Genomic DNA, 21,241 nt, shown 5'->3' with positions numbered 1-21,241 from the left:
ACACCTTCTGGGCCGGGGGGCGGGGGGGTTGGAGGGTGCCAGCAGCTCACAGTCAACTTTCCAGGTTGGGGGGATGGCGGTAGTTTGTGGTGCACAGCTTCAGGCCCAGCTCACTGGCATCACTGATTGCCAGGAGCCTGGCGGGACGCCAGCCAGAGCATCCTGCTTAGCTCCTGCCAACCAGTGACATCAATGAGCGGGGTAGCATGCCAGCAAGAGTGTCACAGGTTGCTAAGAGCTCTTACCAACCTGGAACGCTCTGGCCTGAAAGGGGACGGCTGCCCCCCACATGACCCAATGGGATGCTACCTAAGGCAACCGCCTCATTATAGGATGGCCCTTAGCCTCTTGCAGCCTACTGTCAGTGCAGCAGAGCTCAGAAAGATAAAGGAAAAAGCTGCATAAAGAGCCTGTTTGCTGCAGTGCTAACAAAGAGCATACTAATAGGAGGAAAAGCAGAATGGCAGAGAGATGAGTTCCTCAGTCTGCTGCTTCCAGTCACAGGCTGAGAGAAGGATAAGACCTGTAAATGTTACTTAACTACAACTGAGAAAAATCAACTCTCCTTCCTGCCAGACTGGGCTGTGTAGTGTGGCAGAAGTGTAACAAATCTCACAACTGGATGCACAAAGAATGAAAATCCTTTGGCAGGTAAAACAGCTCTCTTATGTATTCCATTGGTATATTTTGTTGTTTGCCTGAAATTCAGCATTTGACTTAAACATTTGCACCTTTTAAAATTAGAGAAATAGAAGAGTATTTTGTAACATGAAATAAAGACATGGTATCCTGACAAATGACTTTAGCTTAGATTAATGTAATCCACCTGTGAACGGAATTAATTATACCGAAGCTCGGCTAAGATCCAACCCAAGTTGTGGTGTAGAAAGAAAGAGGAGAGGATCTAAAGCTGTACAGAACAGGAAAGGCACGTTCCACCTGCAGACACAAATCTTTTGTGGTTAGAATCACCTGGGAACATGCATGGTAATACTTTGATGGAATGCTCAGGGATCACTGCATCTTCACAAGAACCTATTACAATATACACATTACCCAAACACTGGGAAGACAGTCCTATCTGATCTAATGATAGAACTTTGTAAGATCATTGCAAAACACTAACAGCATGCATATAGAGTATCAGCGAGAAAAGAAAGAACTGAGGAAGTTGCCTTTATCCATCAATCAGGGTATTTTCGAAATGTATCTAGAGCATGAAAAAAGCATTCAACCAGTTGCTATAGTATCACCTGCACATTGACTTTCCTTTGCTGTTGACGCAGGGGTCTCAATATGAATTTCTGTTTATTACATGACTAATAATCTAATTGATACAACGTTTATTGGTATTTAGACAAATGTCTTACTTTTTCTAACATGGTAGAAATCCTCTTAAATTGTAATTTTCTTAGACTTGGTAGTGTTCAGAACATTTATGTCATCCGTGGGTACTAGTCTAGTTTTTGAGGATGGAGCTTCATCACAATGAATGGGATCCAACAGCTCATGCCATTAACCAAACCTCAGAACTAGTTTTCAAAGGAAAGGGAACAACTGATCCATTGGTGTCCAAGTAGTGCTACCTTCAGGGCTGTATTAAGACATCATTCTGTTCTAGACATAAATGAATGATACCTTTTTGTATTAAATGTGTCCTGTCTGTCAAACCATTTAAATATCAGTGTAATTTTGGAGGCAAAATGCTGACCCATATGCATTATCAACCATATAGTCCATCAAACAAAGGGAAAGAGGCCTGTTGCTTGACCTACAGAGTCTTGCGACTCCTCCTACTAAATCCTGAGTCCTCCTGCCCAAAATAATTTTCTGAATATATTTATAAGCGTCCAGAGGTAACAGAAGAGTAAAAAAACTAAAACAAAAAGAGGGGCATTTACCAAAACTGGAGCAGTTGTCTATGGCAACCAATCAGCTTCTTTCTTCAGTTTGTTCAGTTAAGATTTGAAAATGAAAAAGAAGCTGATTGGTTTCCATACGCGGCTTCTCCAGATTTTGTCTGCTCCAGTTTTGATAAATTCCCTTGAAAGTATCCAATTTGTAACTTGTGTGAGTTTGTGCTGTCCCTTGTCACACTGCAAGCACTGACCCCTGGCCAGCAGCATTATGGGAAATACATCTTTGGCTACTCCTGCTAATCCTTATCAAGCTACACTTTAACCCTGAACATTAAAGGATGTCTTTTCAGCATACCTGAAAACAGTATTATGTAATATACTCCAGGCTTTAGATTGTTTCAGGTTTTAATAGCTCTTTATGCTTCACATGATATATAACAAAGATTCTTTACTTATGAAGCAGTGTTGGTAGTAGTCATACGTATGCATTATAGAGATACTATGAATCATTTTATATAAATAAGAGCATGGTTTGTACAGCTAAGAAAATGAAGGTGAAAAAGCTAAAGGAAAAATCTACACTCCCACAAAAGAAATCCAGTAAACTTTAGCACTTTGGGAAACAGTCTTGGCAACAATTCAAGACTCATGTCTGGAAAAACTCACAGTTTCAGGAGATTCATGATGAGATCATGTTCGTGTGCTTTAGCTTTCCATGAAATAAGTGGCAACATTATAGTTAATTTTTTTTTGCTTTCCCCGTTACCATTATGCCTTACATAAAGTGGACCCATAAAACAAGAACACTCCAACTATCTAACAAAACATTCATCAAGCAATATTTATTACATCTGTCTCAGTTCAGATACAAGCTCAGTCTCACAGAAAAGCAGAGAGATGTGTCCTATGAAGCAAAATGATTTAACCTAAACTAATTTAGCAAACTGGCTTGGAGAACTTCCAGTGTTGCCTAATAGCAATCAATAAGACTCAACTTTAGAAGCTGGAGAACGTTGGCTTGAATTTACCTGCTTGCTAAGTGACAATACAGACATTTCCTTTTGGCAGACAATTTGATAAACAAGACTTATGCCTGCTAGCAGTTGAAGGAGCAAAGCTGCTGCATGGCCGAGAAGGTTCTTGACAATATTATCGGGATCCACCTCGACACCCTAACTGACAGCTCGCTTCTTGGCATGTGGCATGTGGCTTAAAGTCAGAGCCAGCCATGCCTGCTCCTTTTCCAGTCTGTAGCTCCAGCCAACACTGGAGGAGCAGGAATCCCTGCAGGGGGCAGTAACTGACAGTCACGCTCTCCACTGGAAGCAGAGACCCAGAGCTGACTGATCAGTGGTCATGTGATTGGTCAGCTCTCAGTGTTAGAGGAGGCAGATGACAGCTGCGGTGTCCCACGCCGGCTCTAAGTATTGGGGAGAATTTGTTTACTCTCCCCATACTTCTCCTTTAAGTTTGTTCTCGTTACTAGTGTTCTTATATAAGTGTTCTTATATTAAAAGATAACTGTGACCAAATATTTTTTGGTGTTTGTTCTCTTTTGGGTCACAAACATTTATTACTGTCCTCCTGTGACCCAAAACTCAGCATATAGTGGGTATTTGCCAGTTATATGCAGACATCGCAGACTGCAGCTGGGAAAGATTATGACAATATTGTAGGGATCCAGCACATTAACTGATTAACAGCAGGCTCTGCCTCTCTAGAGCCAGAGCCAGCTATGCCCGTCCCCTCCCCTGTCTGTCCCTGCAGTCTGCACTGAAGGAATGGAGAGGGGTACCCCTGTGGGGAGCGGTGACTGACAGTCACCACTCTCTGCAAGGAGTAGATCGTGAACTGAGCGATCAGCGGTATGTGATTGCTCAGTTCTCGATCTATAGCGCCGACATGTGACAGCTGCAGTGTCACATGTCAACTGTAACTGTGGGGATGAGTGTATTTCACTCTCGCCATAGTTCTCATTTAAAGTGTATTTACATTGAAAACTTTTTGTTTTCAGTTTTTGATAGTGGAATTATTATACGTCTGTTAGAGAGGTTTGTATGAATCCAAGTGCTTATATAAACTTATAGACTAAATCTTTCCCTCCCAAAAAGAAAGTTTTAAACTATTTATGATTTGCAGCTCTGAATACAGCCATAAATGTGTTAAATCCTCCTTTATTATATCCCTGGGGAAAAACAATTTGAATCCCCATCTTGGTGTTAAGTTCATCCAGCAACATGCCTTTCATGCCTGTGCAGGTATGTGTATCATCTAGAGGCAAAGGTCAAAATTCACTAATTCCCTAAAGGGTGATTTGGACCAAATGCATACTAGGCTCTAGTCTGCATACAATATACTGTGGAAACATACATGTTAAATTACAGGAGGAGAAAGTTAAACTACAAATTGGTGTAAAGTATGTTATAAAAGTTTTATATTTCTAGTAACAATATATTTATTTGGTTGTAGTGAAGAGTTAACAGACTGATAAGTCTGCAGAGGGGAACATTTATATAATATAATATAACACAGCATAAAATAAAGGCACAAAGAAGCCCACCAGACACATCCACTGTTAGGGTATTTAATGAATACTTGTAAACCAGCCCATTGATTCATAGTAGGTGGGTGGCTCAGGTTCAGTGCAATGCATGGTAGGATTAAAGCCTAAGGAGACTAAGAGAACAGATAGAAAAGGGTGGAAAGTGATAAAAAAGAGAGACAATGGGGATCAAGTTGTGGGGACAATATTTCATATACTGTATTTTTATATGGCAGACATAAAAAAAACGCTCTGTGTTCATCAATACATCATTAAATTTATTTTTCAAATGCAAGCAGTGTAAGTACCTAAATCTGACCTAATAGTAACCTCTTGCAGTCCATGTATAGCATAACTAAAACTGGGAGAGAGTAGAAGCAGCAAAAGGAGCCAAACAGTTGTGCTGCAGTGCTCATGTGCTAAAAAGGCACATGCTGATAGAAGGCGAGAGCAGACTGACAGAAAGATGAGCTAATTGGTTAGATACATCTCTTTTCACTGTCCATTCACAGGCTGGAGAACTGGAGATCAGCTGTTCAGGCACAAAAAGCAGGTCAACAATGTATGCCAGGGGTAGGCATGCTTGGCACTCCAGCTGTGGTGAGACTATGAACCCCATCATGTCTTAGAGAGTCATGCCCCTGATGTATGCCAACAATGTATGTCAACGTGCTAATTTATGCCACAAAAATCTTGCTTATTTAGTGTGCCCATCTGTTAGTGTGTGAAGCATCCTGGGGTAGAACATCAGGAAAAACAGCGCAGGAAAGGGAAGAATGTTCCTCCTCGGAGTGCATAGTCACCCTCACAAGACCATGGTGAACAGCTTCTCTCCTTTATTTGTAGCCAGCAGTGTGGCCCTGGCCCTGTTTCCCACCATTCTGTTAATGAATACTGTTAGAGATCTGATGCTCACTAGTCAAAGAATGCTTGCAAGTGGTAAAGGCACTGTGCTGGACAATGAGAGCTTTAGAGAGAGCAGTCCATCCTAACCTTGTGAGCTTTGGACCATGTACAGGTATGCCTCTTCTGTTCCAAAGATTCGATGCAAAGCTAGACTTGTTCATACTCATGTTAAACTCTTAATCATCAAATGCTTTTCTTTTTAAGTAAGAGCCTCCAGGCTAACAGACCTATCCACAGGCATGAAAGAGTTTAGGGTACATACAATATTGGCCATTTCTGGATGATTGATTGTGTACATATGTGCAAAGATCAGTTCTGAGAATAAACACTGGATGAGTGGTCGTCAGACCAGATGGAAATATTTGCTCCCTAGCCGTTAGATAAATCAGTTTAAGAAGATGTCAGCACATATTACACCATTGTTCACCTGCGTGCCCCAGGATGGAAGCAAAATAGACTGCTCTTAACTTTCTTGGTATTCATGTGTCTGGCCAATAAAACATGCATATTAGGATATATTATGCAATATAAAAGTTGTACTAGCATTTGTCTCCCCTCCTTCCACAGTAAATTAGCATCTACACACTTACATCAAGGCCTTACAAACATGACTCACATAACAAAGCACATGACTCATGTGACAAATTACAGAAGATGCTAACAATTACTTCTGATTTCTTTCAATCAAAGCTAACTTCAATCAATTACGTTCAAATACTTCCTGGTAGATTTATTTAAACTAAGTGGTAATTTTTTCCAACATTTAAAGTAAACAAAATGTTACAAAAATGAAAGCTTTATTTAGAAAGTTAAATGTGCTAACAATATGTAGATCTGTAGGTAGAATTTGTCATGGGCATGTGATTTTAATAGCAAACAGATGGAGCCTTCTCTGTGAAGCAGCTCAAATCTTCATTTCTTAGTACAGTCTTTTACCCCTGGGATATTTTACAACAGGAACTCAAGAAGAATCGCAGACTCACAAATCTTCACAAAAGATATCAAGTTTCAACACAGTCTGCAATCCATGATGCCTTTATAAAAAATGAAATCTAAATTGTTCCAAACTTAAAAAAAATAAGAGCTCCAGAAAAGCGAAAAAATTAAATATAACCTAAAATTAAAAGATGATTTACTACAAAAGAATATATTTGTGATCTGAGGAATTAGTTTCTTTCCTATAACAGGCAATGTGATTGGTTTACTAAAGAATAGTTCACACCATAGCACATGTGTATATGCTCGCACACACCGCTATGCGTTTTTAGGCTGCACTGCGCTGTATTGTGTTTTGTACACACATTGCAGTGAGTTTTTGAAATGCATTTGTTGTCTTTTTGTTTACTTTATGATTTTGCTATGGACTTCAGTCTGTTGTGATGCAGTACAGTGCATCAAATAGTGCTTTGCAAAAACGCAGTGTCTTTTTTTTCATCAGGGTAACCCCCTTAGTGTAGCACATTGGTGTGAATTAAAACCATAAGGCAAATTGCATTGTTCTTGCTTTAGGTTTGCATTTTGCAACACTGCCCTACTGCTACTGGACTTAATGAACCCCCAAGTAGTAGAGGCTAGGGACTTAGCAAAGCAAATTTCTACTTTGCAACCTGCATGTTAGTAAATCAGGTAAAGTTGTGCTTACTTTGAATATCCAATCATCTTCAAGAGAAATTTGAAAATACTAATTTTTACTTGCACTTGACTAGATGGACAAAGTTTTTTTTTTAAATGAACATTCACTTTACTATGCACACAGCCTCTGCTCCTTTGGTAAAATCAACTCCAATAAGTGCAACACCACTTTTTTGACTGTTGTATATCCCAGGCTTTGAATCAAAATGCAAATCTTATACCAAGTGCAGAATATCATTCCTTAAAGCTAATAGCCATATGTGTAGGCAAGTTATCAGTAACAAAATGGACCAAAAGCATCTCAAATGTAAAGGATGTCAGCTTATATTAATGTTGGGATGCTGTAATCTAGTACTGATATTTTTTTCCTGTACTCACCAATACAGAATAGTGATACCGGTGCCGTGTGCCATGATAATTAGGAAGTCAGGCTGTGCTTGGGAAGCCGGTGTTCTATCAAAAGAACACCAGCTTCGCTTCCCGAGGCTGCCTGGCTTCCTGACCAATCAGGAAGTCGGGTGGAGGATCATGATGTGTTGCTTGTTTACTTAGTGGTCAGGAAGCCAGGCAGCCTAGCAACAAGTGAAGCCAGCCAATGAGGTAGTTTGGAGGCAGGCCATAACCCGCCACCCAGCTTCCTGATTAGAAAGGAAGTCGGCTCCATGCTCCCTCGGCACCGCCGGTCAGTGGGAGATCTCCCTCTAACCAGAAGTTCCCGTATCGGAGCATTACTCGGTGCATCCCTAATTATTGTAGTTTGCCAGATCTTGGTTAGTCAAAATTAGGAAAATGGTTTTGTGCAGCATGGAGGGCCAAAAGAAGGGACAGCATTTTGGTGTTTCATTAACTAAGCCAATTTATTTCCGATATGTCCCCAGGAGCTCAATCCCCCAGCAAGTCCAAACAGGCACACAGGATCTACTGGCAAGTACCAGAGCTGCAAGATGGTCAGTCTACGTGTAGTTATTTTCATATAGCTATGCTGATTGTGCACCAACTAGTGTTTCCATATCTATAATACACAAATAAATGACTGAAAATGCAGAATATATGAATGTAGGCACACAAGTATATCAGAAATTTACTTTTTTGCCCGCAACCAGCAATGTCTTGTAAAAACGAATGACACTAAGATGTGTTAGCTCTCCTGCTGTCATAGTCTCTGCCATATCTAAAATGAAACCCAACCAGCTACTGACAACCTTAAAGATCTCCCATCACAACAAATACAACTTTCAAGCTGCATGGATTGTAGCCCACATACATTATTATACAGGATTTATATAGTGATGACAGTTTGCACAGCGCTTTACATTATAAGGAAGACAATACTTGATTTTTCTCATTAAACCCTAAAGAAGGGGGTGTATTTTGGACCCCAGAAATGCATTGGTTACTTTATTTGAAAGTCCCCCTGACCCTAAATGAAGAAAGTTGTATCTGGACTGTATTAATTGGTGTTGTGCTTCAATTCCTACATTTAATGGGCAAAATGAAGATTTTTGTTTCATGCTAAACAATGGTTAAAACATACTGGACACTTTAATCTACTGTAAGTTTCTTAAACCATTTCTAATTAGTCAGAGAGACCACTGCATGAGAAAATTGCAGCTTGGGTAACATACTGGTGTATAAATGTGTGCATACAGTAATTAAATGATCCCATTACATATCAAGACCAACCAGAATGTAAATAGAAAGTATAATGTATCTTCAGTGAGCATATAAATTAAGTTATTACCACAGTGCTTACACTAAACTCATATTTGCTATCATAAATCATCATGAATTGCTTTTTCATTTGTTTGGTATTGTCTTTTACGTAGAAGTTTGTAGATACGCCATCAGAGGAAGCTCTCAGTGGTTAGGTTCAAGTACTCTACCTTGTGCATTGTTTTCAATGATTTAGTAGACTCAAAGACTTATATTGAGAAAATAATTATTAAAGCTTTGTCAATGTAGAGCTGCAGAGCAGAAAGCAGAGCCAAGATATGTGATGGCTGCCCCCTTTTGAAAAATAACTACACGTTGTACATGGAAACAAGGTTTTTAACACATAAGTTTATTTACATAATGATGATCTCAATAACAAAAGATTGTATTTTTACTGCAATATGATAAAATGTGTATACTGTGAACTGAGCAATTAAAAACAACATAAAGTAGACTTTGTAAGCTTTGTGAATCTGTAAAATATCAAAAGTATACACTTAGACTATAGGTCACTGACATCGTTTAAACTTTTTGAAGGATTGATGTTTCTGTAAACTTCCTCATAGCTGTAGAAACAAGACCAGAGAGTTCTGATGTATTCTAATCCCTATTCAGCATGACTGATATGACCCCAAAGGTCCTAGAAAGTCCTGCAAATGACTGGTCCCCTGAGATTCCAAATTACCAAAGATGACTGTTATTAACACCATGATCTCTGCCCAGCTTGTAATGAAGATACTAAAGTAAAATGTAACAGATGTAAAAGTGTAGAAACTTTAAAATGATCCTGCTGACATTTCCATGGGGTTTGTATAGGTATATTAGCTTAAAATTGAAATATAACCTATTAATTAGACTCTGTTTGCTTCTGTTCATTATAAGGTAAGAAGGTATCACCTCATGTACATATGTATGTAATGGAGAATGCATCTCACTGAGAGTGAAACAATTTACACTGTCCCTGCTCATTCCCCGCCCCTGCTTTTGGCAAATAGCTCTTTAAACATAATGTTCTGGACTTCCTGTATTCACAGTTACCTGTCAGTCACTCTGTAAGGGAGGCTACAGAGTTCGGTGTCAAGGATGTGGTTCAGGAAGTCTTGACTGTCTTGTCAGCTAGCCAATCCCTTATAAATTTGTTATTTGTGGCTTGGACCAGGCATTGAGTAAAACAGCTGAAATCTGTTCTGTAAGGGTTCGTAGTAAGCCCTCCACTGCTGTAGAATTTTTTGTGAAAATGTTGTGGGTCTATTTTTAGGCATCAGGGCTGTAACCCAGGCCCAGACGGTGCTGCCCCCTGAATATAGACTGTATGCCAGGAGGTCATGCTGGCCTAATCTGATCCATGCTAGGGTCAACATTGGAACTCAGAAACACTACCTCCAGTTTTGTGGGTCTAAACTGCATTATGGCTGAGCTAAGTGTAATTGGACTTTGTATATCAATACTGTTTGTGTGAAGGAGTGTAACTGAGGATCCATTTCTTTATGTGATTTGCAATAAAGGCAAAAATCATAGTCAAACCAAAAGATATGACGATAGCATAATTATCTGTGAGTTTATTGGCAAATCAGGTATGAATATTCAGAATTGTTGACTTGATTGGATTACAACCACATCCGTACTTGTATATTATCATCAAACCATAGCTTCTTTTAATTCATATGTAATGTAGAAATCTTAAACAAATGTACTGAGTCATGTACAGTCATGTACAAATGTACATGACTGAGCTTCTGGATTCATTGGTGTATGATATAAAAACTTAGTAAACAGGGACTCATGCTAAAGCACAGGAACCATATCTGTTCTGTAAGCCAACACCACATATCTCTCCTCATTAACAATAACACTCACTGTATATGTAGACAAATGTACAAACTGTACAATAAATTATATAACAAACTGGTAATGATGACAGCATCTCCTAGCTAATAAGTAAATCAAGATCATTCATACTTTGCCATAGGGAAGGATAAGGGGACCACCATTCTGAAATCAGGGTCAGTGCTGGGTCCAAAGTGACATGAGTCCAGTACTACTTGTTACCTCTGCAACTCCTTTTATACACCACTGTCAGTGAAGAAGCCAACTTTATATAGGGATATTTTCTTATCATATAAAATAAGGTAAAATATTTCCCAATAGAAACTAGATCATTGATGTATGGTGGTCAGACAGATTTTACAGCTGCTGGACTTTAAGCATGATGGCTAAGTGGTAAATGATTATTCCTAGTAGCTTTTGCTGCACCTGGGTTTAAATCCCACATGGGACACTATCAATATGAAAATTGCTCGGGTTTTCCTCCACAAACATACTGATAAGTATCCTCCTAAACCCAGTGAATATAGAAAATACATTTTACTATGAGCTAGAAAAATAGCTGATAAAATAGCTTTTTTGAAAATTGGTTTACTAAATTAAAACATAAAAGATGTTGGGATCCCGCCAAAATGATATCAGTATTATCAGAAATTCAAAACCTCATTCACAGGTCCATACAATGTATCTAAAGAACCAAGAGGTTTATTGAAGAAACATTAATAACAATGATAAGAGTGCTGTATAAACACCATGATTCCACTCAGAAAATACTTAGTAATAAGAGTCTTATGACTAAGTGATCTGGCATAAAATGCATTAAGGCGTTCATACATCAGTGCTATCATTGAGATTAATGCTTCTTCAATAAACCACCTGGAACTTTGGATAAGCTCTGTTGACCCGTGATTGAGGTTTTGTATGTCTTATTCAGCTGGGCAAAGCTGTGGAGTTGGCAGCAATCCGGAGGTGGATGTGAGTTTGAGTCCTTCAGGCCGCAGCAATTTTATTAACTAGCAGCAATGCTAGTCAGTAGCAATTTTATTAACTATTTCATTTATTTAGTGGTAATGATTGTGTTTAATTTTTTGTTTGTAACCCCAATGCTTTCTACATGATGAACTAATGATAGTATAAGAACTGAACAATTAGAATATCCCAGAAACACACAGTCCAGTTACTACCGTGTTTCCCCGAAAGTAAGACCTACCCCGAAAATAAGACCTAGTGCTATCTTCGGGGATTTCTGTAATATAAGACCTACCCCAAAAATAAGACCTAGTTCGGGGTAGGTCTTATATAATTTCAGTGAGTATCCAAAATGTCTACAACTGGAAACTCCAGACATGGGGGAATATGGAGACAGGGTTTCCTCAGCGGAGATATTGCCCTTGACAGAATTTGTATACAGAAAAGGCAACCTGCAGATGAGGGAGGGTTTTTTTTCTTCCTTTTGTGTGAATTTTTTAAACATTTACACAAGCTTGGGCAACATATAACTGGTTCAAAGGACAGGGGTTAGGGTAGGATGCTCATGGGAGCAGATAGGTTTACCATAGCACAGTACACACAATCCTTTCCCACATTCCGCAGTGCATAATTGGTATTTTGAAAAGGAGCTATTTTTTTCAGGTCCTTTCTTGAGGTTCTTTGCGAATACAGGTTATGGTTAGCATGGTGGTGGGGAAGGAAGAAAGCACAAATGTTTATGTCCATGGGAACACCATGCCTGGTTTGGAAATCTGATATTATTACCACAAACTCTTTTTTTGTTTCCTTTTTTTAATGAAAAGAAAAAACAGGCAGTATTAAATACCTAGTAAGTTGGCAGCTGCAAACCTAGAAAATTGGATTTTTTTAAGTGGATCAGGCAAATCACCATTGATGAAGATGTTTTTTTTTTAACTTTCTTCTAAAGATTGCACTGGTTAAATATGTAAAAACAACTCTGAACCATTCAGTTATCATTGGAGTATAAATTAGGTTTGAATAACATGAAACCAACCAGTGAGAATAAGTATTGGACAGTGTGGAGCAGTTCATATGTTAAACTTTTAACTTTAAACAATGCACAGGGACAGCTACAGCACAAATCGTTTTGTAGCACAAAGGCGGTATTGAAAAAATAAGCTCTCACTGTGAATCTTAGGGCTTGGGAAATGCTAAAATGGCATGCTGACACAGCAAGATTACTACTCAAACATCCTCCTACAGACCAGCTAAAAGCTTGGGTGGTCATTTGTGTTCTATACCTATACTACAATGCAGATGATAATAGCATAAGCTGAAAGATTACCCTAATGTTAAACACAATGATGTACATTTAACAATATGTTGTAGTTGTGCATTAGCTTTAAGCAGGACCTTTTTGAACTGTTCCAAAGAACTCTAAGATGATGTTTTCACCAAATGCATTATAATATAGTTCTAAAAGCAGTCTTCAACCCAGATATATTTATTTATTATAGATATTTATATACCACTGACAACTGACACAACGCTTTGTATTCTGCACAATCACATCAATTCCTGCCCTCAAGGAACTTACAACTTAAGGGCTCTATATCATATGCATACATACATGCACATACATGACATAAGGCAATTAACCTAGCAGCATGTCTTTGGAATGTGGGAGGAAACACAGGCAAGTTCAAGGAGAAGATGCAAACTCCCCACAGACAGTGTCCTGACTGGGATTTAAACCAGAAAACCCCCAGAGGGAGACGTGCTAGCCACAAAGCCACTGGGCTGTTAGATATTTAGCTAGCTACCACCCCAAATCACAAACAATGCCTGGTTTTGTAGGATTCTCTTTAGATCCTTTATACTGTATGTCTCCTTTTGTACAATAGTTGCATGTATTCATAATTTTTATTTTTATTTTACAGATGTGTGAAGAGGCTGTTTTTGTACCCCAAATTCAATAATAACATGTAATAGTCACAAGTGTAGGAGGGGGCCGAGATGTGACACCTTTTCTCCTCCTCAAATCACAGAAGGCCTTACATTATTTGAGAAAAATACAAGGCATTTTATTAATAGGCAAATAGTGAGGAGGGGTGGGCGATGCAAATGGAGCACTTCACTGCTTGAGTTGCACCTCGCACTACCCACAGCACCCAGGAGCTAAGACTTATGTTAAGGAGCCAGCATGCTGCAAGGTAAGATTTTTAGACTTTGCAGCCATCCCCCACAAAAAAACAGACAGCTTTTTAGTAATAAATTACACACCCAGTGCAGTGTGTTAATTATCATTTGTTTCCCAGGAGATTGGCTTTAACTACCTTCTTGGATGTAACTAGGCGTGTATACATGTCCTGTTAGTCCCGCCCACTCGTGCGCACGGCACGCGCTAGCTGTAAAGACACCTAATTTAAAAACCGGCAGCGATGCCTGTTAACATACAAGCGATCCGCCGGCTATAGAGCCGGTGGATCGCTTGTATGGGCTCCGGGTATGTGCGCCCTCCCACTGTCACACTGATCCCGGGCTCCGCTGTGCCCGGTGCGAGCCCGGGACCAGCATAGTGCCTCTGTAGCAAGGGATCAGAGGGAGGTCGGTTCACGATCTCCCTCCGGTCTCCTCTCTGCTGTCAGAATGCGAAAGTGGTGTATATTACATCACTTCCGCATTCTCGTGTCACTCTCCAGCTTCAGATGCTGGAGAGAAGCTGATGAAGCAGATCGTCCTAGGTGACCCCTGATGTCTCCATAAAGAGGACCTGTCACTTCTTTTGCTATTACATATAGGGGTTTCTTAGCCCCCTCTGTGATAGCAACAAAGTTAAGTGGAAAAAAAAAAGGAAAAAAATGTAAAGTTTCCCCAATTTTTTTTTAAGTTACACATAAAAAAGAATAATTTTTTATTTTATTTTTAAAGTCCCCACCCCTACATACACGCATGTAAACATGCGTCAGGTGCGCATACCTGCGAAAACGACGATTGCGCCCATTACGCCGCACATGTTACATATCGCCGCGAACGTCGCATTGAGAGCAATAATTTTAGGGCCATCAATCACTGATAACACGAAACTGATGAGCTGCAAAAGCTTTTAAAGCGTCACCTATGGCCAATTTTGGATATGCTAGTTTTTTTGCGATTTCGCGAGTGCGCGCAATTTTTAAGCTTGACATGTTTGGTGTCTATTTACCCGATGTGCCCCCGTCTTATATATTTTACCAAAAAAGTGGGTAATGTTATTTGTTTTATAACATAATGTAAAAAAGAAACTTTTGTTTTTCAAAATTTTCAGTAATTTCTCCTGAATATAATAAAAAATAAAAGTGGTGATTAAATGCCACCAAAAGAAAGCTCTATCTGTCCCCAAAAAATGGTATAAAATTAATTTCAGTACAGCGTTGCATGACAGAATAAATGTCAGTCAAAGTACCACAGCGCTGAATACTGAAAAATGGCCTGGCCAGGAAGGGGGTCTGAACACCTGGTCTTCAAGCGGTTAAAGGGTGTTTGTTATTTGTTCATTGCATATTCCAAATTTTGAAAGCAAAAAATAATATCAATTAAATACCTCCAGAAAATGAGTTCTGATCCCAAAAGAAAACGAAAAGGCAAACTGATTGGAACAGTAACACATATTAAAGTTATTTAATTAATTGAATTCATAATTAAACATTTATAATGCAAATCATATGTACACAAAAAACAAAGTCGAAGAAAACTGTTATTAGAGTGTGCTTCAATGATTGAGGTATAAGAACTCCCCCTAGTGGTTTACACTCATAGAAATGATGTACAGTAGTTAATGTTCAACGTTGAACATTTAACATTAGTGCATTAAATACCATACACTAGCGTAGGTGTATTCAGACAATCTGAAATAACATGAGACCAGCTTGCATCAAACTGCATTCAGTCCAGTCCAAACAAGACCCAGCAACCCTCATCTTTTGCTTTCGAATTGTATTGAACCTTCTCAGTTGTGTTCTTAGACTGCATACACTTGGCTGCACTTGGCTCTTTTGCTGAGCACAGTGAAAAGTATCTGTACAGGACATATCCTCTCCAAAACACTCTTCAAAACAGCCAATGGCAAATGGACACCACAGGAGCGGTTCTCATACATTCAATGAACCCTAAAATTACAGGTGGGGCACTCTTGGTCTCATAGAGCCAGGATCCTATACAGTCTGCACCTACCCTTAAACTGTTGAGTTTTACTTTTTGTGTGAGGTATCTAAGCAGCACAGAGTAGAGTGTCGACATACAAAGTGTAGTAAGCCATAGCATAAACTCATAAAATGATGCACTGGTGTTCATGGGGTACTGAATTTTGCACGTAGACATAGCAATGTGTACCGCCTTATTAAATAAACACATATGTGGTAAAATAATCCTACAACAAGTTATTGGGCTTTACATTTTAAAATAAAACCTAGAAAGAAACAATACATTTCTTAGGATACCGATAGAAATGTTTGTGTTGAAGGGATTAGATGTATGTCAACTAATTGGAACAAATCTAGATTAGTCCCAAATCCCCTTTGCTAACAAACTGGGGAATGGTTGGAAATGTAAAGATTTATCCTTTCATGGCAAGAGCAGATACTGGAATCAAAATTCACTCCAGACATGCTCCAAGACACACCTCGGACCAGAAGTGTTATCAATCCATACAAACTCCCTAATCTGCGGTTCCTTTGGCTCTGCAGGACACTCAGGCTTTTTATCCCACATACTTTTATCAAATGGGTTACCTACAGAAGGGAACAAATACATCATCCCAGCCTCACTGCTAGATTGTAGACAAAATTTCCACCTTTAGTAAATCATACTTCAAGCCCCTGTATTTAAGATTCTGTGAGCTTCGCTATGATTTTTCAGTTAAAGTCTTTCTAGCCAGAGCCATTTGTCTCAATGCAGGGCTCATCAAGCTTAATGTTAACAAGTACAATAAGCCAAAGCAACCAAGCAAATATCAGGTACCTGATCAAGTTAATGATTATTTCTGATTGGCTGCTATAAGTTGGTGCATTTTCTGAATGATTTTTGATCTTTACATTGCCATAAAGTGACCCTGTTGCCAACTTTCTATACTGTAAATCAGTCCACCTTGTAAAAAAACACAGTAAATACATACCTTTCCAATGAGTGGCATCCTAAAACTTTGCTGCATCCCAAATCTCTGCCCTTTACTGGTATCCAACACTTCTGGGAGTGTCCACTAGCTGGTCTCTCACCACAATTTGTGGTCCCTTTTGCTGACCCCTATGTCACTACTGTGTCCTGTAGTGGTCAACATTTACTCCAGCAGTAGTCAATTTTCAACTTTGAACATTGGCTGCTGCTGGACATTGACTTTTGCTGGATACTAATAGACTGCTGTTGAACACTAACAGAAAGGTAAGTATGTACCTACTCCTTTTACAGGGTGGTCTTAGTTGCAGTACACAAAGTTTGTCACAGGGTCCCTATGAGGATTAATTCCATATGAGTATGATTCTAGGCAAAGCATAGAGTTGTTTCCAGAATGTATTGCACTGTCTAACATATTTAATGAATCTCAATCCAGCACCTACATGATAAGTTTTAGTGCAAGTGTAAGCTAAATTTGTGACACTTCACAGAGAATCTCTTTAACCTACAGTGTCCACATTGAATATATTTTACTTTGTAATCAATTTTTCAGGTGTATAACAAAAATCTAATAAATAAAACTTAAAGTTTGTTTCAGCGACGAAGCGACAAAGTGGCTGATAACATAAAATTGGACTCACCGGCGGACATTTGGAAAAAACATCTCAAAGTTTTACCCTAACCGTCCTCTCCGCTCCTCCCAAGACCTCCAGGACTTTTCTAAAGTCTCTCCCATCCATTGGAACTCCCTACCCCAACATGTCCAGCTATCTCCTACTCTATCTGTCTTTAGGTGATCCATGAACACTCATCTCTTCATAGAAACCGATCCCACATCAACCTAACCACTGAGCTATCACTTTCTCAAACAATTCATTCCCACACAACTACCACCTCTTGTATCACTTGTCCTTTTTGTTCTTTTCAAAAAATGCAAATATAAAAGCTAAGATGAGAATAACATATTAAAGAGTTGTAAGTCTAACAAACATATTTTCTTATGGCTTACATACATCACTGCATCGAGTGTTCTTGCTATTGTAATTCAAGCATATCAGCACTATATTCTATAGGCAGAGTATACTTGTGAATGAGATCATACAAAGAAACAGGACTTTCTAAAGGGGACCCACACAATCATCAGGAAAACATACAAAATACATCTAGCTATTGACCTAATAGGAACTGAACTTAGAACCCCAGGGCTACAGCTGTGCAAACAACTGTACCACTACTCTAGGCTATCCTAGACATGTATGACCGTTATCTCTACATTGCTTTGTGTGAAGTATCTGCTTCACTTACATGAGAAGTAGCAGCAAACACCTAGGATGTGAATGCAGAATTCAACCTTACATTTGTGGTCTTTTCTAAGATGCTTAAATATTCATATACAAATTGTTCTGCATACAAGTATACTGCTCTGGGCTAGTTAACAAATGCTATTATACTGAAGAGAAACATCAACCAAACTAATTTCTTAGATTAAGAGAAGGGAAATATGAGTTGTTGTCCATTGCAACCTGATTCCACTCTTTTTTTTTTGCCTAACTAGATGTCTGATCTTGGCAGCAATTACATTTCCCCTTGGGCTGCAATTCATTGCCTCTTTTGTTCATAAGAAAGGTGTTTTAGATGTATAGCTGGGTGTGACTTTCATAATTCCTATGCCTAAAAGGTAAAGTAATTATATCAGCTATAAAAATGTAATGCCTTACAGCACCTTTGAGGAATTTCATCTCCCACAGAGGGGACTGGGAGGTAATAAGCGCAGAATAAAAACTGCACTCACTTTGCGTTTCCTACTCTTTAGCCTACCAACTTAAGCCCTGGATTGATCTACTTTGTGGTTGACATTTTTGCCCCAGATCTAAGTGCCTGGCCCATGCACGTTTTTGTGGACAACTTCTGATAACCAACATATATACAGGTGCCCAATGTATGTACTCAAAATGGATCAAACCAGGGATTGCATTCATAGGATCTAGAACTATTCTCCAATGCAGTACTACTTTACATATTGCATACATTTACAATGTACATATTTAGTGTCCTCGATATTCATCCTGTGACTTCAGTATTTTAGTCTGCCTAAGAAATCAATAACTAGCTACTGCATGAGCTACAACACAATGACCACAGCTTCCGCTATCTATTCCACAACTGCCACTGCTATCATACTGGGCATCCAGCCAAGGAAATGTTTCCAGAATCACTATTTAAAGGTTTTCACTTCTGTTGAGCTGTTTAAATGAATCAAGTACAGTACAAGGCTCATACATCTAAATCCCATACAGAAAATAATTTGGAACACATTTAATTTTCCACAGGAAACCATTATTCAACAAGTCATTTATTCCAGGCTGCTTAGAAGGAACTTATTTGACCTCAGTCATTATTACGTTTAGTCTTGTTGGATCACTTTTGCATTATATATAAAACACATTATTGGCATGACATTCACTTGTTACTTTATTCCCCCATTGTATAGTAAATGTGCAGTAGTGACTATCTTAATGTGGAAATTAGGACTCCAGTTGTTAACATGCCATTATTCTAGAGCTCACAAAATGGAATTCCCAAAGAAATGCATCGTAAATCTAATAATGGAGGGCATTTTTAAGCATTTCAAGTTGCACACCTCTGGTCCACACAGCAGAACTAGCACTTAAAGTATAGACAGCCTCCTGACACTTACGCTTTTTTGCCACAGATTGCCCCCTGGTGCCAGTTCTTGCAGGTACTGAAGTACTTCTTTTTGGTTCCCATAACTTGCTGCAGAGCGCAGACATTTGGGCTAAACAAGGGAAAAATTAGGAAAATTTTAAAAAAATTATTATGACTTCAACTTTTCATTAAGTTATTATCTTACTATTATTTATATTTATGCATTCGCTGTCATGGTATCTATAGTGGAAAAAAATAGTGAAAATCGCTATCCACTCTATCCTGTGCCAGTTCTTTAATTAGCAAACAAAGATAGCTTTATGAGTGCTGAACTTTACAGCGGTCACCAGGTGCCCTGGAACGTGTTAGTTGTGCTTTATAGCATTTTACAGGGGGCTCCCTTCCATTACCAGTGAGGCAGTAAACCACACCAAACTAATTTTCCTTGTACAATTGCCATGTGCTCTGGAAAGTGGAAGCTTCTTTGTTCACAGAGCTGCCAGTGTACTGAAAAGCAATCAGTGGCTGCAAAGACCCACCTTCAGCATCTTCTATACCAAACACAGCTAAGCAAACAACAGATTAAGTGCCCTAAATGACTGTAAACTTGCAAATCACTGTTAGTCAATAACATTTTATTGCATATATGAGTGACATCGATTGTTGAAATAAATTTGTTTTGAGTTTTTAAGACTAATTTAATATGGGAAATTCATTATTTAGTTTCTGCTACCCAGTGAACAAAGTCAAACTTGCAATTGTAAAGGTACAGGACAACTATGTGAATATGCAAAACTGTAAAAAAAAATAAAAAAAATGTGTGTATATATTTATATATATATATATATACACACTGATCACGGTGTTGAGGCTGCTTTGAAAATATGCAGCTGTCAGTTCTTTTGTTAAATCAGCTTAAATACTGCAGGCACAACTTTTGCAACTGAAGAAAACTACAGCACTTGGTTAGCATCTTGTAATATTGTTAGATGCACTAAAAGAACAATGGAATATAGAAGAAGAATATACTATGCATAAAACATGTTGTATGTAAAAACTAAACATTTATAATTATAAAAATAAATCAATACGAATAAAAGGATTGAAATAGTAATAGTAATTAAGTCTAAAAAAAATACTGCTAAAAATGAATTTCCTCTGCTACCAACTTTCAGCACACAGTATCCTGCTCTGTATCTATGTTCTTTGTTTGAGAGTTCCAGCTGCAATGAATTTTAAGAATAAACGTAACAAATCGAATAATTTATAAGAAAGGACATGAAATATTAAAAATGAAGAAACAATAACAATGGATGACCTTCTGTATATTATCATTTATAATCTAAGAAAAAATTATCATGGGGGATTAAAAAAAAATATTATAAATATGTATCTATTTTTAACAAAAGTTAAAATAACTAAATACTTACCCCTGTTTCTTAGCTCTTATGCGACTGTGTGACAAAATCTTGTCATAATACCCATTACTCTCTGCATGGTCAAATGCATTCAGCAGAAAGATGGCAAAGAGGGATAAGAATATAACCTTCATTGTATTAGTCCCCCCAAATGCTCCGTGTCAATGAAAAGGGAGAACTGCCAAATGATATAGAGCTGAAGGCAGATTATATACAGCCTGGAATTCTGTGGGAGGTGACCAGTGTTTCAACCTGAGACTAATGTACCACCCCACAAAAGATCAGCAACTGCTGAAATCAGTTACGAAGTTGAAGTACTTCTGGCCAACTTTTTTTTTTCCTTCCTAGGAAATAAATATTACACTGGTAAAAATGTGAGTAATACAAATCTGAGTCACTTTCCTTGCAAATATTTGGTGCATACTTGGTATATTTTTAAGGTTATTCACTTTTTAATTTTGCCCTGCAAGTATGAATATTAAAATTAAAGAGTAAAAGAATTAAAAAAAAATTATATGTAATGAAAAAAATAGTGTAGATGAGAAAAAGGCATTCTCTATATAACCAAGACTGATTGTCGC

At 38.4% G+C, this 21,241-nt stretch overlaps 1 protein-coding gene across 1 annotated transcript in view; it reads right to left on the bottom strand.

The window, feature by feature from the left end:
• POSTN (periostin) overlaps window positions 1-20,860 on the bottom strand; it is a 68,296-nt gene extending 47,436 nt beyond the window's left edge. Inside the window, exons 1-2 of the mRNA XM_018554246.1 lie at window positions 20,673-20,860; window positions 19,274-19,372 (exon numbers count right to left, since the gene is read on the bottom strand). Of these exons, the coding sequence (XP_018409748.1) occupies window positions 19,274-19,372; window positions 20,673-20,794 (221 nt within the window). The 5' untranslated portion in view covers window positions 20,795-20,860. The remainder of the gene's footprint in view (window positions 1-19,273; window positions 19,373-20,672) is intronic.
• Window positions 20,861-21,241: the final 381 nt, after the last annotated feature.

The sequence above is a fragment of the Nanorana parkeri genome, unplaced genomic scaffold (genome assembly GCF_000935625.1).
Source record: "Nanorana parkeri isolate BGI_ZX_2015 unplaced genomic scaffold, ASM93562v1 scaffold8, whole genome shotgun sequence".
Taxonomy (NCBI): Eukaryota; Metazoa; Chordata; class Amphibia; order Anura; family Dicroglossidae; genus Nanorana; species Nanorana parkeri.
The sequence above is the reverse complement of the archived record's forward strand: the minus strand, read 5'-3'. Positions and strand labels throughout refer to the sequence as shown.